At 36.4% G+C, this 15,334-nt stretch overlaps 1 protein-coding gene across 2 annotated transcripts in view; it reads left to right on the top strand.

The window, feature by feature from the left end:
* GRM1 (glutamate metabotropic receptor 1) overlaps positions 1 to 15,334 on the top strand; it is a 415,558-nt gene that overhangs the window by 96,772 nt on the left and 303,452 nt on the right. For both annotated transcript variants that reach the window (XM_027850717.1, XM_027850718.1), the window contains exon 2: positions 12,557 to 12,806. In XM_027850717.1, coding sequence (XP_027706518.1) covers positions 12,557 to 12,806 — 250 coding nt within the window. The remainder of the gene's footprint in view (positions 1 to 12,556; positions 12,807 to 15,334) is intronic.

Here is a 15,334-nt window from a genome sequence, read left to right as displayed (position 1 = left end):
TAAATGAGCAATATTCTCCTAATAAAGCTAGATGACTATAGATCATAGAACACTAGAATCTTAGAAGAGTTAAGATAGTAACTAACCCAAAGGGTAATGAAAGTCTTTCTATGGTGGGTATAAGTGGTATAAGTAGGGCACAGCAATGACTTGCAAGCAAAAAATGGTACAGAAGACATCATTATAAACACATTACTGGAGAAAGGATGAACCAGTAATGTAATGAGGGAAAAGGAGAACAGATGGGTGTTACATTGCATGTGGTATACAGATTGGTGCCTGTAAAATATTAAAAGAACTAGTGGAAACCTTCTAATGCATTGGGGTAGATCCCTTGTAAAATATTTATAAAAAAAGACATAAGCAAGAATTGTGCAGTACGAGAAGGGATTGCAATTTGAATGCATGGAGGATAATGAGGTAACATCCAAAGTACCTAAGTATGGTCTAGTGGAAAAAGCGATGGCTTTGGAGTCAGAAAGGCTTTGTTTCAAGGTCTTACCCTTTGTCTTGCTAACTATGCATCTATTGGCAAGTGACTTAGCCTCTCTGGGCCTCAGTTTCCTCAAATGAAAATATTTTATATTCCATAAAGCCCAGCCAAACTGTCCTTTTGGTTGTTCTTCACAGCATGGAATATTATCTCTTCTCATTTCTGCCTCTTAGTTTCAGGGACTTCTGTCAAAGTTTCAGCTAAAACCCTACCTTTTACAGGAAACTTTCCCTAAACCTTCTTAATCTGAGTACTTTCCTCTACTCATGATTTCCAATCTATCCCGTACTTAGCTTGATCATACACAATTATTTGCATGTTGTCTCCTCTATTAGATTGTGAGCTCCTTAAGGAGTCTTTCATCTTTCTTTGTATTCTTGGTGCTTAGCACAGTACTTGGCACACAATAGGTACTTAAATGTTTATTGACTGAGTGACCTGGCACTCCAACTTCCTTCTCCATCTGGTTATTCCTCATGCCTAAAATGTACTCCATCTTGATCTTAGTCTCTTAAAATTCCTAATTTCCTTTAAAGCTCATTTCAAGGGAACCTCTTACATGAGGTTTTACGTTATTTTAGCCCTCCCTTTTGAATGCTAGTGCCTTCCCCTCAGATTAGCTTGTAATTATTTTGTTTTTGCTTAATATGTATATGTTTTCTTCCCTTACTAAAATGTAAGGTCCTCAAGGGCAGGGACTACTTCATTTGGATCCTTGTATTCCCTCATGACTAGCATGGGATCTAGTATATTGTAGGTGTCTAATAAATGCTTTTTGATGGATTGGTCAATTATGCAAATTGAAATTATTATTAGTATTAATAATGCTGAAAAAATGGGGATGTAATTCTCATACTATTTAATTTGCAGTGAAGGCAGCATGGTACAGTGGAAAGCACACTGGCTCTAAAATCAGGAAACCTGAGTTCAGATCCTACCTCTAATACTTACTACCTTGTGAACTTGAACAAGTTGCTTAATGTCCCTGGGCCTCAGTTTCCACATCACTAAAATGAGGTGGTTGGACTAGATGTTTTCTGAAATTCTTTCCAGTTCTATATCTATGATTCTGTGACCCAAATAAGAAAATATACATGAAAGTACTTTGTAACTCAATCATTATACAAATGTAAGCTATTATTATTTTAAGAAAAATTTTATTTTTTCCAAGTACATGTAAAAACAATTTTTAACATTCATTTAAAATAAATTGGGTTCCAAATTCTCTTCCTCCCTCCCTTTCCCCACCCTGAGAAGGCAAGAAGTTTGATATAGGTTATACATGTGCAATAATGTAAAACAATTCCATATTGGTCATGTTGTAAAAGAAAACAAAGACCAAAAAAAATTAAAAAAAAAGAAAAAATATTCTTTGATCTGCATTCAGACTCCATTAGTTCTTTCTCTGGAAGTGGTTATTATCTTTCACAATAAGTCCTTTGAAACTATCTTAGATCATTGTATTGCTAAGCATAGATAAGTTATTCACAGTTGATTATCTTTACAATAGTGTTATTACTGTGTTACCACATTCTCCTGGTTCTGCTCACTTTACTCTGTATCAGTTCATGTAAGTCTTTCCAAGTTTTCTGAAATCATCCTGCTCATCATTTCTTATAGCACAATAGTATATATATACCACATATTTATTCAGCCATTCCCCAATTGATGAACATCCCCTCAAATTCCAATTCTTTGCCACCACAAAGAGAATTGCTATAAACTGTTTTGTACATTTAGATCCCTTTCCTTTTTTAAAAATCTCTGTGAGATACAGACCTAGTAATGATATTGCTAGGTCAAAGGGCTCACACAGTTTTATAACCCTTTGGGCATAGTTCCAAATTTAAGCTATTATTATTACATCAAAATATCCATGATTTCATAAGCATTTCTTCATGAACAAAGATTGAAACTTTTTTTTATATCTTCTAGTTGGTTCAAGAGTTGCTGGATGGGGGGGGAAACAACATCATATGGTGGCAAAGCTTCTCATAAAAAGCCTTTTTAAATTCAGCATGGCTGGTTATGAAAGGCACAGAGTCGATTACCAGATACATACTTAAAGACTTTCCATATTGCTAAGACTTGACAGCTCTTGTATTCTTCTGGCATAGCCATTAAGAGCCCAGAATGAGCTTTATACCAAGATGAGACATCAGTACTGGACTTTACATGATGGCTATGATTACTATTTTAAAAGGAAAACTAAATTCAATTCAACTATTATCTATTGAATATCTGTTAGGATCCAGGCACCAAGTCTGGCATTGCAAGTAATACATAGAGAATGAAGATACCATCCCTGCCCTTGAGGTCTTACTGTGACAAGTACTATAAGGACGGCACAAGCAAAGTGCCATGGATCCTCAGAAAAAGAGGAGATCACACATGGTTAGGGGAGACCAGAGCAGGTTGCTTGCAGATTGTTGCATTTGGTCTATTCCTTGAAGAATGGATATGTAAGGGAAGAACATTCACCTTGCAAGGAATAATATGAGTAAAGGCATGGGGGCAGAAAATCATGGGAGTAAATTTGGGAAATGGAAGATAGTCTGATTTAGCTAGGATAGAGAACACAGAAGAGTAGCTGGAAAGAGAGATTTTAAATGGCAGATTGAGGCTTTTGGACTTTTATTTTATTGGTAATGGGGAGTCATCAAAGATGTAATGACATAATTGAACTACTGATGCTATGTTAATGGGGTAAAAAATAGGGGTTGGAGTAGGATGAGAATAGAGATATAGAAGTCAGTTAAAAAACTCTTGCAATAGTCCATGATAGAGATAACATGTGTCTGCACTGGTTTGATAGAAGCAGGAATGGAATGGAGGGGACTGATGAGGAGGAAGATGAGGATGATGAAAATAATAATAATAACTAGCATTTATAAGGTGCTTTAAGGTTTGCAAGGCACTTTAAAACTCATCTTATTTGATCCTCAAAATAACTTTGGGAGATAGGGGGCTATGATTATTCACATTGAACAGATGAGAAAACTGACAGTGAGAAAAGTTAAATTATTTGCCTAGGGCCACACGCCTAGGAAGTGTATGAAGCTGGATTTTAACTTGAATCTTCTTGACTCCAGGTCCACTGTTCTATCCATTGCAGCACCTAGCTGCCTCCAAATAGCAGACACATAACTGAGGCGCGATCTCCAGGGCCTGAAAAACTGATTGGATGTATTGAATTGAAGTGACTAAGAAGTTAAAAGGGATTTCATAATTTTATTATGAATTCTAATTGGGACAAGTACAGTAGTACAGTACATTTAAGGACTGAAATCAACAGTCTACATATAAAACAAGGAAGGACTGACTATGTGCAAGTGAAGCAGAAAAAGGTCTAGGGCTCATCAGGGAACACCAAGGTGATCATGAGTCAACAATGACATTCTGTAATTAAGAAAAAAAGTAAAAACAATTATGACATTGAATAATAGGAGTATAGACTAAAGGAATCATGAGGTAGTCTTCCCATTATGCTCAATGCTGGTCAGATCTTTATAGCCCTGTGTCAGATTTAGGTATCTACACTTTAAATCATGTGGAGAACTTGGAAGGGAGATCAAAACGAAATGATCAAGTTGATTCAACTCAAAAATCATCATGTAGGGATGAATGAAACAGTTGTCTCCCCTCTCTCTTACTGGTGGGCTCTGATTCTCTGAAGTGAGCATAGTTGGGGAAAAGGAAGGAGCAGTGTAGTTGAAGCACTGAAAAGAATTCTCCAGGGTTCCACTACCATGCACTCATCAGCCTCCCTGAAGCCCTGGACATCATTGGTTTTTATACTAATTTGATATGTGAATGACATATGATGACAAGTGGTCATTATCCCTGGGTACTATCTCAGACAGCTGCTGGCTCACCTCTTAGTTGGCAGGCCTAATTCTGCATGCAACAGAGGATAGAAGATGTAGAGGGAGGAATGTGGAGAGAGACAGAGACAGAGAGACAGAGAGAGAGAGAGAGAGAGAGAGAGAGAGAGAGAGAGAGATAGGTTCTTTTCAAAAATTGCAAACACATTGTAAAAATATTTCCCAAGTGTGAAATGGGAAAACTGAACTAAGGGGTAGAAACGTTCTTCCTACAAGAAGCTTATCCTGAAACTTACCTGTACCCTATACCTAGCTCCCAAAGTTATGCACCGTATCTGTATAATATATATGTATATATATCATATTTGATTTTTGTATACATGTTGCTTCTTTCTCAATAGAATGTGAATTTGAGGGGAAGAACTGGTTCATTTTTTTGTTTAGCACAGTGTCTGGCACATAGGAGGTACTTAATGTTTGTTGAATGAATGAATGTATGCTTTTAGGGTCCTTTAGCTGCAGAGGAGAGAAGGCTGAAGTGTGACTTCTAAAGAATGAAAGTTTGCTGTAAATGGGGTCATGGCCAGTTTCCTATTCTGTAGAAATATAAGGAAAAGGAAACAGGGTTAGATTTCATCTTAAAGGATTTGGATTTCTGAGCAACAATGATTAAATACTGTTTGCAGAGGAGATTATGGAATCTCTTTCATTGGAACATCTTTTAAAAATGTGGATTAATTCTTAACTTTTCAAGAGACTTGCTTGAAAGGAGGGAGTTTAATGGACATAATTTCTGCCAGTGATTCCTCAGCTGAGGAATAGTAAAGAATTATGGGGGAGTTTGAGACTACTTTTAAATACTTACAACAGAGAAGGAGATATTGGGGGGGGGTCAGGGAAATAGGAAGTTAGGACAAAACCCAGGCAAAAAGGGAAAGAAAGGGAATTTCCTAAAGTTTTTAAGAGATAAAAATTCCAAATATTTTTTTTTGTACAAGATAAATCTTTGAGAAAGAATATGGGAAGATACAGAGGGAAATTTAGGATATGTAAAAACAAAAAAAGTTAATAAAATTTTAATTTAAAAAAGAAATAAAAATTCCTTCTAAACTAAAAAACTGGACTATCATACATCTTGGATTTTTTGTGTCATACCTTCATTCTAGGAATTTAATGTATAGACCTGAGCTGAAATTTTAAAAAATCATTTTTTTTTCTAATTTTGACTCAGTGAATGATTAAACCATGAAGGTAAGCAGTTTTAGAGGGGGAAAAAAAAGACTTTTGGTACCTAGAAAGCTATGGGATTCTGATGTCAGGTTACTAGGAGGGGCTTCTTTATTCAGGTAGAGTGAACCTCTTAGTGGTAAAGCATAACAACCTGTGGAGTGGCAATATCTGACATGATGTCACTGTCACTACCCACCCCCTAAAAACCAGTAGGAAAATGTCTGCTGTTTGATTAGAGCTACCAAATTTTCTCTAGATATTTAACACCAGTAGCCAGTTTTGGCTTTTCTGTTTATAAAACAATGCTCCACATTCTCCTTCCCGCCAAAAAAACCCCTCAACAACCCAGAAACAAAGGAAAACATTTAAATTTGAAAAACCAGCAGGTGTATGGAGGAAGCATGGTGTTCAACGAGAAAAAGGAATAGGTGTTTGCAAGATACAAAGGGGGAAGATGTTCTGTATTTCAGATTCCATAATGCCTCTTTCATATTGAAAAGCATATAGCAAGGGTAGGATACTTGGCTGCATGGGTAATAATCATAACAAGGCAATTTATAGTATCTATATATCTAGATAATTATCTTAAATTTAAGAACATCACAGTGATCATTGCAAAAAATTCCATAGAACATTTTTCAGTAACCTAGATAAGAAGTATCTAAACTCAAGTGACACTGGTATCCACCACATTACATTAGAAAATTATCCTACCTGGAGATACTTCACCAGCTGAACAATTAACAGATTAGGATTGTCATCATTGTACCCCAACAAATTAATGGAGTCTGATGTCAGATAGAACAAAAAAAATTAGCACACATGTGGCTATCCAAGTTACTTACCTCTGTACCCCTGTATTAGCAACAATGGTAGATTCATAATGCTGGGGCAGAATGGTGAATAGCAGCATCTTTTCCATCTCAACTCAGAAGGAATCCTCTTTGATGAGAGCTTTTGTACACAGACTGCTTTCCTCATTCATATTTCCCCTTTCTTTTGTTGCTGAAGCTGAAGGCCAGCTGGGTACAGTAACAGAACTAAACATTTACTCTGGGGAAAAAACATAAAGGGATAATTATGAGAGTTAATCATCATAGCAACTGGACACATGAGAAGAAAGAGAAATTGTTACCAAATCATATATTCTATTGGGATATTTCTTTTATTTCTTTATTGCAAAAAAGGCCTCAGAGGAGGACAGCTAGGATGGTGGAGGACCATGAATTTGTACTTTATAAAAACTAATGCGTATTGAAGTGAACAGAACCAGGAAAATGATTTATATTATAGAAACAACATTTTAAAAAGCAAATAACTTTGAAAGATCTGAGGACTTGATCAGCTATTACTCCAGAGGACCAATGATGAAGAAAGCTACCCTTCTTCTGGCAAAGAGGTGACGGACTAAAGATGAAGAATTAAACACACATTTTTGAATATGGCCAATGTGGAAATTTGTTTTGCTGGACTATGCATATTTGTTTCAAGGGTTTTGTTTTTCATTTTCAGTGTTGGGAAGAAAAAATAAATACTTGCTGATTGAAAAAAAATAATTTAAAAAAGATTGGTCAGAGACACTTAGTATGTTCGCTCTAGAGAGTGAAGTATTATGGGAGACAAGTTAGCTATACTCAAGTATTTGAAGGACTGTCACATGAAGGAGGGATCAGACTTATTTTTCTTGTTCTTAGAGGGCACAACCAGAAGTAATGGTCAGAAGTTGCTGAGAGGCAAATTTAAGGCTTACGTAAGGGAAAATGTCTTATCAATTAGCACTATCCAAGAATGAAATGAGATGCTTTGGTAGATAGTTAACTTTTCAAGCAAAGACTCGATGACCAATTGCCAGCTATAGTGTTGAGGAGCATTTTTTAAGCCAGATCAAGGGTTCTTACTTATTTATTTTGCATTATGGACCATTTGTCAGTCTTGTCAAGACTATGGACTTCTTATCAGAATTTTTTCAAGTGCCTAAAATGAAGCATGCAATTACAAAGAAAACCAATTATGATAAAATAAAATTATCAAAGTATTTTTTTTAATTCATGGACCTAGGTTAAGAACGCTGATCTCTAAAAATCCATTCCAATTCTGAGATTCTGTGGTTCTGTAACTCTTCTTATAACCCTCATATTGAAGTTTTTACTTTGCTTTTTTTCTCTAACAGCCACTGATAATGCTATTATATACGAAATCTCAAAACCTATTAAACTTTCATGGAAAAATGGCTAACAGCCTAAGAATATTCAAGGCCGTCTAGTCCAATTCATCACTCAATGCCAACAGTTCTTCCAGAAAATCCCTGACATATGGCCATCCAGTTACAGCTTGAACACCTGAAGGTGACATATTAGAACATATTTCCCATGAGGTAGCCTAGTCTACCCTAGTTATTAGAAAGTTCTTTCTTTTCTTTGCAAAAACCTGCTTCCTTGTAATTCACACCAAGTGAGCCTAGTTTACTTTTTGGAACAACACAGAACAGGTTTGCCTCCCCCAAACCCTCTCTCCATAGCATATATTATTTGTTTTTAAAGTACAATATGGACATGACTCACCAGAAGTCTAATAGAATTATGCTTATTTTCTGAAGAAGAAAAAAAGGCAAACTCAAACATAGAATTACTGTAGTCAAAATCTCCTACTGGTTTAGTATCAATAAACAATGAAATCCAGGAGCATCTATCAGTTGAGAATTCAGTCCCTGATAACATAGTTAGCTATCATTTAAAGCAGTGCTGGCATACCATCCACTTTCTCTAAGTTGTATATTCTTTTTTAAATTCTGTTTCTTGCTTGAGCCCAAGACAGGTAGCCCTCACAATTAACTCAGTTCAAATAAATCATACTTTTTGTATCATTGACCTTTCATTTCACACAATCAACTGTCACATTCATCATATCTGCCTTCATGCTTCATAGCCTTCTTACTCTGATTTATTTCTCCTAATGACTCAGTGCCCAATTTCCAATTTCTGGATCACTTAACTATTAAACTGTTCTACAAATGTGTATTGTACTTAGGGGGAAGGTGCCTTCTCTTGCTTCATTTTGAGTATTGACAGAAATAATTGCTATCACATAATTTTACTCTCAAACCATTAAATGTGTCAGTGCAAGACTATAAAAAAGATAAATGAATATTTATAGAGAGCAACAGAATGGAGACAGTCCTTACCCAGTTTATCATTTATAGTCCTGGTTGCCTGGCATTTTAAAGATGATTATTTGACATTTCATTTTTAAAATAAGTTATTTGGAATACCTTTGGACAAAGGAAGAATTACTTGAAATGAAAGAGATAATTGATGCTGAAAATACAGTTGTTTGACAGTGGAAAAATATATGAGTACTTAAAAAAATATCAGCAGGATTTGAACTTGATACCACATAATGGCCAGATGTGTTACATTAGCCACCAGATGGAGCTCCTATTGTATCTTGAATCATCATCAACTTTGTGAGAGTTCAAGGAGAAATCACTCAGAAGGCTTAATTGATGGCACTTGCTTCTCAACATCATTCATACAGGAGATTATGACACACAGACTCATTTCATTTCATGGTTGGTTTATTCAATGACACTTAAAAAACCCCCAACTTTGTCTGCCATGCTATTACAAATCTATCTACTTTAAGTAAATCTTTCATCAGTCTTGCTGAATTGTAGCCAAATTTCTGTACCTAATCCATGCCCAGGTCAATACATCTCATGTAGCTTCATCAATCTTTTCTGACAAATTTCTTTCTTCTTTATGTTTTTCTACTTTGGACACCTGTTTTCAATCATTTTATTCTTGTCTCATCCTTTTAGACATAGCTGTCTCTACATCTGTCTCTTTATTTTCTTTCCAAATATCCTTTAGGGATTTCTATTCTCACTTGTCTGTTAAGTGTCTCATACATTTAAGGTCTAATCTCTTATTCAGTTTGAGAATACCTATAGTCTATTTGTAACCACTGATAGTCTGATTTGTGACTAGATTCATTTCAAATTCTCTAGTACTCTGTACTACTTGAAAAATATAATATCCACAACTCAAATCTTCAACAATTATTGAGCTCAGAAGGTTCTTTCCAGTTCTAAATACTATGATTCTTTGAATTATTGTTTAATTTCTTTGTCACTTATAGAGTCATTGTGTACCTCTCTTCCTCCCTTCCCCCATTCCCACAAGATCCCCATAAAGAACCCCATAAATACCTTGTTTCATTCTCTTTATCTTTACTTTTGGACATTTCCTCTTGCCTGTAAAATGTTTCTCCCCATCTACCATGCGATACCCTTCACCCCTTCTATCCATACATAGATCTGAATCCTATCTTCAAGGATTAGCTTAAGTGAGCACTATACTAGGCACACTTACTAGCTAGCATTTATATAATGCTTTTTGGTTTTGAAAGTATTTGACAAATATTGCCTCACTTTACTCTCACAACAAACTTTAGAGATAGGTGCTATTATTATATCCATTTTACAATGATAATCTGAGGTAGACAGTGGTTAAATGACTTGCCCAAGGTCACACAAGTTAGTAAATTAGTAAGTGTCTGAGGCCATATTTGAAGTCAAGATTTCTGACTCCAAGTGCAGTACTCTATCCACCACCTAGATACCTTTAGTGGGCAAAACAGACATAGTAAATGAATATCAAGCGATATCAATAAATTTGCATGTTTTCAGCATTCCCTCTCTGATGCACCACAATTTCTTTATTTACTTATAATTTGTACTGCCTTTCATATTAGATTTCCCAAGCAGTTGAGAATTACAAGTTGACATATCATGTAATTGATTTTAATATACTATTATCATCAAATGTCAGTTATGTATTGAGCTCTGTGTTTTAGACAATATACCAGGTAAGTGACACGTTCTGCCAGAACTTGAGACAGCTAGGGAACATAGCGATTAGATGGATGGAATTGGTGTCAGGAAGACCTGAGGGCAAATCTGGCCTTAGACATTATCTGCGTGATCCTGGGCAAGTCACTTAACCTCTGTATGCCTCAGTTTCCTCATCTGCAAAAAGAAGGAATTGGATTTGATGGCTTCTGAGGTCTTTCTAGCTTTAACTCTACAATCTCTTAAATACGATTTCCCAACTTATGTATTTCATAATGATAACCCCAATTCCACATTAGAATATACCTTGTGTAGTCATGGTCTAAATCACCTCTCCTTAACCAACCTTGTTTATTTATTGTCTCCACACACATATCTTATGTGCTTTGTAAACCTTTAAGTAATATACAATGTGAGTTATTTCTATTTCTTTTTTCTCTACTAGATTCTAAGCGTCGTGAGAGTATGAAGGCCACACCTTATTTAAACTTTGTATCTTCCTCTACTCTAACATAGTTTTTTGTGGGATACAAGCTGAAAATTAAATGATTCTTGAAATGAATTGAATTCCTACCATGTGCCTTTGCTGACCCCTGAAATGCCTTCTTTTCTTTTCAATTAATCAATAAGCATTTATTAAGCACCTATTATATGCCAGGCACTGTTCTAGGTACAGGAGACACAAATATAAAAATGAAGCAGTTCCTAGTCTTGAGAAGCTTACCATTCTATTGGTTGACACAATATGTATAGAAATAAGTAGATGAAATATATACAAAAAAGGTAAAAAATTAAATTATCTTCTGTAATTATCCAAATTCTACCCATCCTTCAAGATTTCATCTGTGATATCTCCTCTGGACCAGAGTGATCTCTCACTGATCTCTCTGAAATCCTAAAACATTTATAATCTAGACAACTCAGACACTTATTTTATGCCCTTATATTTTTAATGTCATTTAATATGCCTGTCTTCTCTCACCAACCAGACATTTTCATTTAGTGAGTCATGAGAATATACCTTACAACTGTAGATACAATGGCAGCCTTCAAATATTTGATGGGCTGTCATTTGGAAGAGAGATAAAACTTGTTCTGGTAGGCCCCAGAGGTCAGAACTAAGAATAATGGTTGAAAGTTGTCAAGAGGCAAATTTATGTCATGACAAACTTCTTACCAACTAGGATTATCTAAAAGTGAAATGGTCTGCTTTGGGAAGTCAAGAGTTCCCCATCCTTTCAGGTTTTCAAGAGGAAACTGAAGACCAAGCACTTGTTGGGGGCAGGGGGCGGTGTTGTAAAAAAGCTTTTTGCCCAGAGGTAGCGTGGATCAACCAGCCCCTGAGGTGACTTCCAACTCTGAAATTCTTTAATCATTAATCATTTAAATCATCAATCGATTCCATTTTAAAATTATTTTTAATTTATGGAATAAAACAAGCATTTCCGTAACAAGTACAATAAAAAAGATTATTGTACACAAAACTAAATCTACTATGCACAACTTGCTATTCCTTTCAAATAGACAACAAAATTATCCCGTAAATTTATTTTTTTTTCTTTTCTTCCCCTTTCCCCTGCCCTAGAGATGGCTACCTTTAGACACAAATAGGTATGCATATGTAAAATTATTCTATACATGCTTCTATTTATCGCATAAAAATGGGGCATAAAAGGAAGAACTAATGCAGAGGAAGCAGATGAGGATGAAGGACTGGTAACATTGGAACCTTGCTCTCATTTGGGTTGAAGAGGAAACAATGTATATGTCTGAAGAGGTTTAGAAGTATTCTGAACCTATTCCGTTTTCAGAAAATCAATCAGTTGGACATTTATTATACCTTTACTATGGGCCAGACGCTGTGCTAAACACTGGGGATATAAAGAAAGGCAAAAGGTGTCCTTGCCTTCAAGGAGCTCATATTCTAATATGGGAGACAACATGCAACTGATCATATACACATAAGATATATACAGAATAGAAGGAAGGTAATCTCAGAGAGATGGCACTGGGAGGAGAGAGGGATGGTGGGGGAACCAGAAAAAGGTAGTATTTGAGCTGAATCTTCAAGGAAGCCGGAGAAGCTAAGAGTCAGAAGTGAGGGGGGTAGAACATAGTACTATACTGCTTATAAACACTTGTCATTTATTTTTTGATTAGGAAACTATGGGGAAAGTGGAATGGATGCTTTCAAAGAGCTGGCTGCCCAGGAAGGTCTATGCATTGCTCACTCAGACAAAATCTATAGCAATTCTGGGGAGAAAAGCTTCGATCGGCTTCTACGCAAGCTCCGAGAGAGACTACCCAAGGCCAGAGTGGTGGTTTGTTTCTGTGAAGGAATGACAGTCAGAGGGCTCCTGAGTGCCATGAAACGTCTGGGAGTGGTAGGAGAGTTCTTACTCATCGGCAGGTAAGTCTCCCTTTTGTGAACTCATACATGTGCTATGCATATACACCTGCCTGGTTGGATTCACAACTTCAGAAGGGGTGGAGCAAACTCTGATGAAATGTATGCATTGAAAGTATGGTTCTTCTCACCTACTTATTAATGGTAACACAATAAGAGCAACAAAATGGCAGAGATATAAATGACAAGATGGTAGAGCTATTTCTAGTAAGACAGGCAAGTTAGTGTTGCCTCTATAGTCTTAGGAAGCTATTGATGTTTTTCTTAATGTAAGTGCTCATGAGTTCATATTGACAAAGCCTGGAAAGTTGGTGTGTGTGTGTGTGTGTGTGTTGAGGTGGGGGTGTGAGTGAAGGGTAAGGAAGAGGAGCCTGGGAAAGATTTATGTTGCAACTTCTGACATTTGAAAATGGTGCTATATACAGGCAAGAGCAAAGCTGGACAATGGAAATGAACAAAGCAGAGAAAGCCTCTTGGCATGTTGAGGAGATAACAGTGGTACTGTTTTCATGCCTGCTTGCAGGGGGCCAGGGGAGAAAAGAGGCTGATAAAAAGGAGGAAAATGTGTGTTTGTGTGTGTGTGTGTGTGTGTATTTGTATGTGGGAGTCCCTATTTTTCAATAAAGTGAACTATGTTCCACTAGAGATGTCTGCTTTTCTCTGCATCATGTGTATTTAACTAGGACCAGTATGGTATTTCTCTGTTTTCATCTGGGTTTTAGATTAGTAGTTATCTTGATTCATTTCCTCACTTTCTTTGAAAGTGAAAGCAACTACTGCTCTTATCCCTAGGAAACACCACGGAGGTTGTCTCAATGAAAACTTTTCTTCCCGCCAAATCACTGTCACTAGATTTCAGAACACCAATCCCAGCCCTTTCTCATTTCTGTGGGCCTTCTTTCCATCTGGTTAGTTTTACTAGAGACAAATCAGACACCAGGTTGTTGAACCTGAATTCCTCTTGTAATTTAAGCTGCTTTTCCCTCTTCTCTTCCAGTTGACCTTTTCTTGGAGCAACTGAGTTATCTGAGCTATGGGAGGTGTAGAATGTGGGTAGAGACTCAACATCATTACCCCCAGACTACCTGATTATATCCCTCAGGGACAATACACTCAGGCAAAAGGGCAGATTTTACCATCACCTTGACTGACCTCCTCAGAGAAATGGACCCCAGAACTCCATGACCGAATTAAAGCTAGAGATAGCAGATTTCCAAACAACCAACTATGATTCGCTGTGAATTTGGGTAGGATTAGAATTTCAGCAGAAAGTCTCATAATTTTACATATACAGCTTCTCCTACATCCAAATAAGAAGCACAGAAGAGAGTAGGCCTTTTAGAGGGAAACTTTATTTTGTTAATTGAGTGGAAAGGGAGTAATCAGGAGTGCCATAGTGCTGTGCTTAATGAAAACCCTTAATTTATCCATCAAGGCTATAGACAGCAGATACTCAGACCTCATAATCACTTCAACCCTGTAATATGTGTGTAGAAAGATTACTCTTATTAGAGATACTTCTTGTTAAATGATCTTTTCTCAAGTTCAACCTTGAAAAAAACATTAGTCAACCATGCAGAAATGCTTTTCTTCAATGTATCCCAAGAGGGTCTTCATCTAACTTTTAGGAAGCTTGCACAGATATAGTAAATGTACTGGAGGAAACATAGGAACTATCTTTAGGGTATATAGATGGCTTAACAAAATATAGGTGGCCATAATAAAATAAAATGCAGCTTTGAGTAACCTAAGCATGAATGACTAATTCCATCATCATTATTTTCTGGAGCACTAGACATAGTACTAATAAGTTATAAATATCTTAACTGTATCTTCCCTATTCAAGTGTGTTTACTCCCTCATATGAAAACTCCTGGAGGAAAGGACTTCTGCTTCCTATATAAGGCTCTACCCTACACTGTGATGCAAAGGCATTTAGTGGATGCTTAATAAATGCTCTTATTTTGTCTGCTTCTAAGCATACAAGGGGTCATGCATGAGTGGTGGTGGGCCATTGTTTTCTATTTTCATTGAAGAAAACAGTGGCTAAGTGACTTGACCAGTATAACGTGGCCAGATAGTATGTGTCTAGCCTAAGCTAAGGTTAGACAGGCTCAAGACATTTTTCACTGAGGATGAGAAAAGTAAGAAATAGTTTAAACTATAAAGAGAAATTTAGGTTAGAATCTTACAAAACCTTCTGAATAAAAGCTAATCTCTCCCTCTTCTGAATTAAAGCTAATCTCTCCCTCTTCTGAATTTCCATAACATTTTCTTTGTATTCATTGGATTGCACTTTTACATTGTACCTTTTATTATAGTTATCTGTGCACACAATATTTTCTTGCAAAGTGTTCCTCCAGTGCCAATGCAGAAATGATGTGGGATTTTCCAAGGTTGAACCAGGTCTGACAGAGTCTACAAAACTGGAAAGGCTTAGTATGGTTCTAGTGAAGGATTGTGTGGTGTGTCTTTTGTCTGAGAACTACTACTACTACTACTACTACTACTACTACTACTACTACTACTAC

The sequence above is a fragment of the Vombatus ursinus genome, unplaced genomic scaffold (genome assembly GCF_900497805.2).
Source record: "Vombatus ursinus unplaced genomic scaffold, bare-nosed wombat genome assembly UNPS02009132.1, whole genome shotgun sequence".
Taxonomy (NCBI): Eukaryota; Metazoa; Chordata; class Mammalia; order Diprotodontia; family Vombatidae; genus Vombatus; species Vombatus ursinus.
Note: the sequence above shows the minus strand (reverse complement) of the source record. Positions and strands in the feature narration are given on the sequence as shown.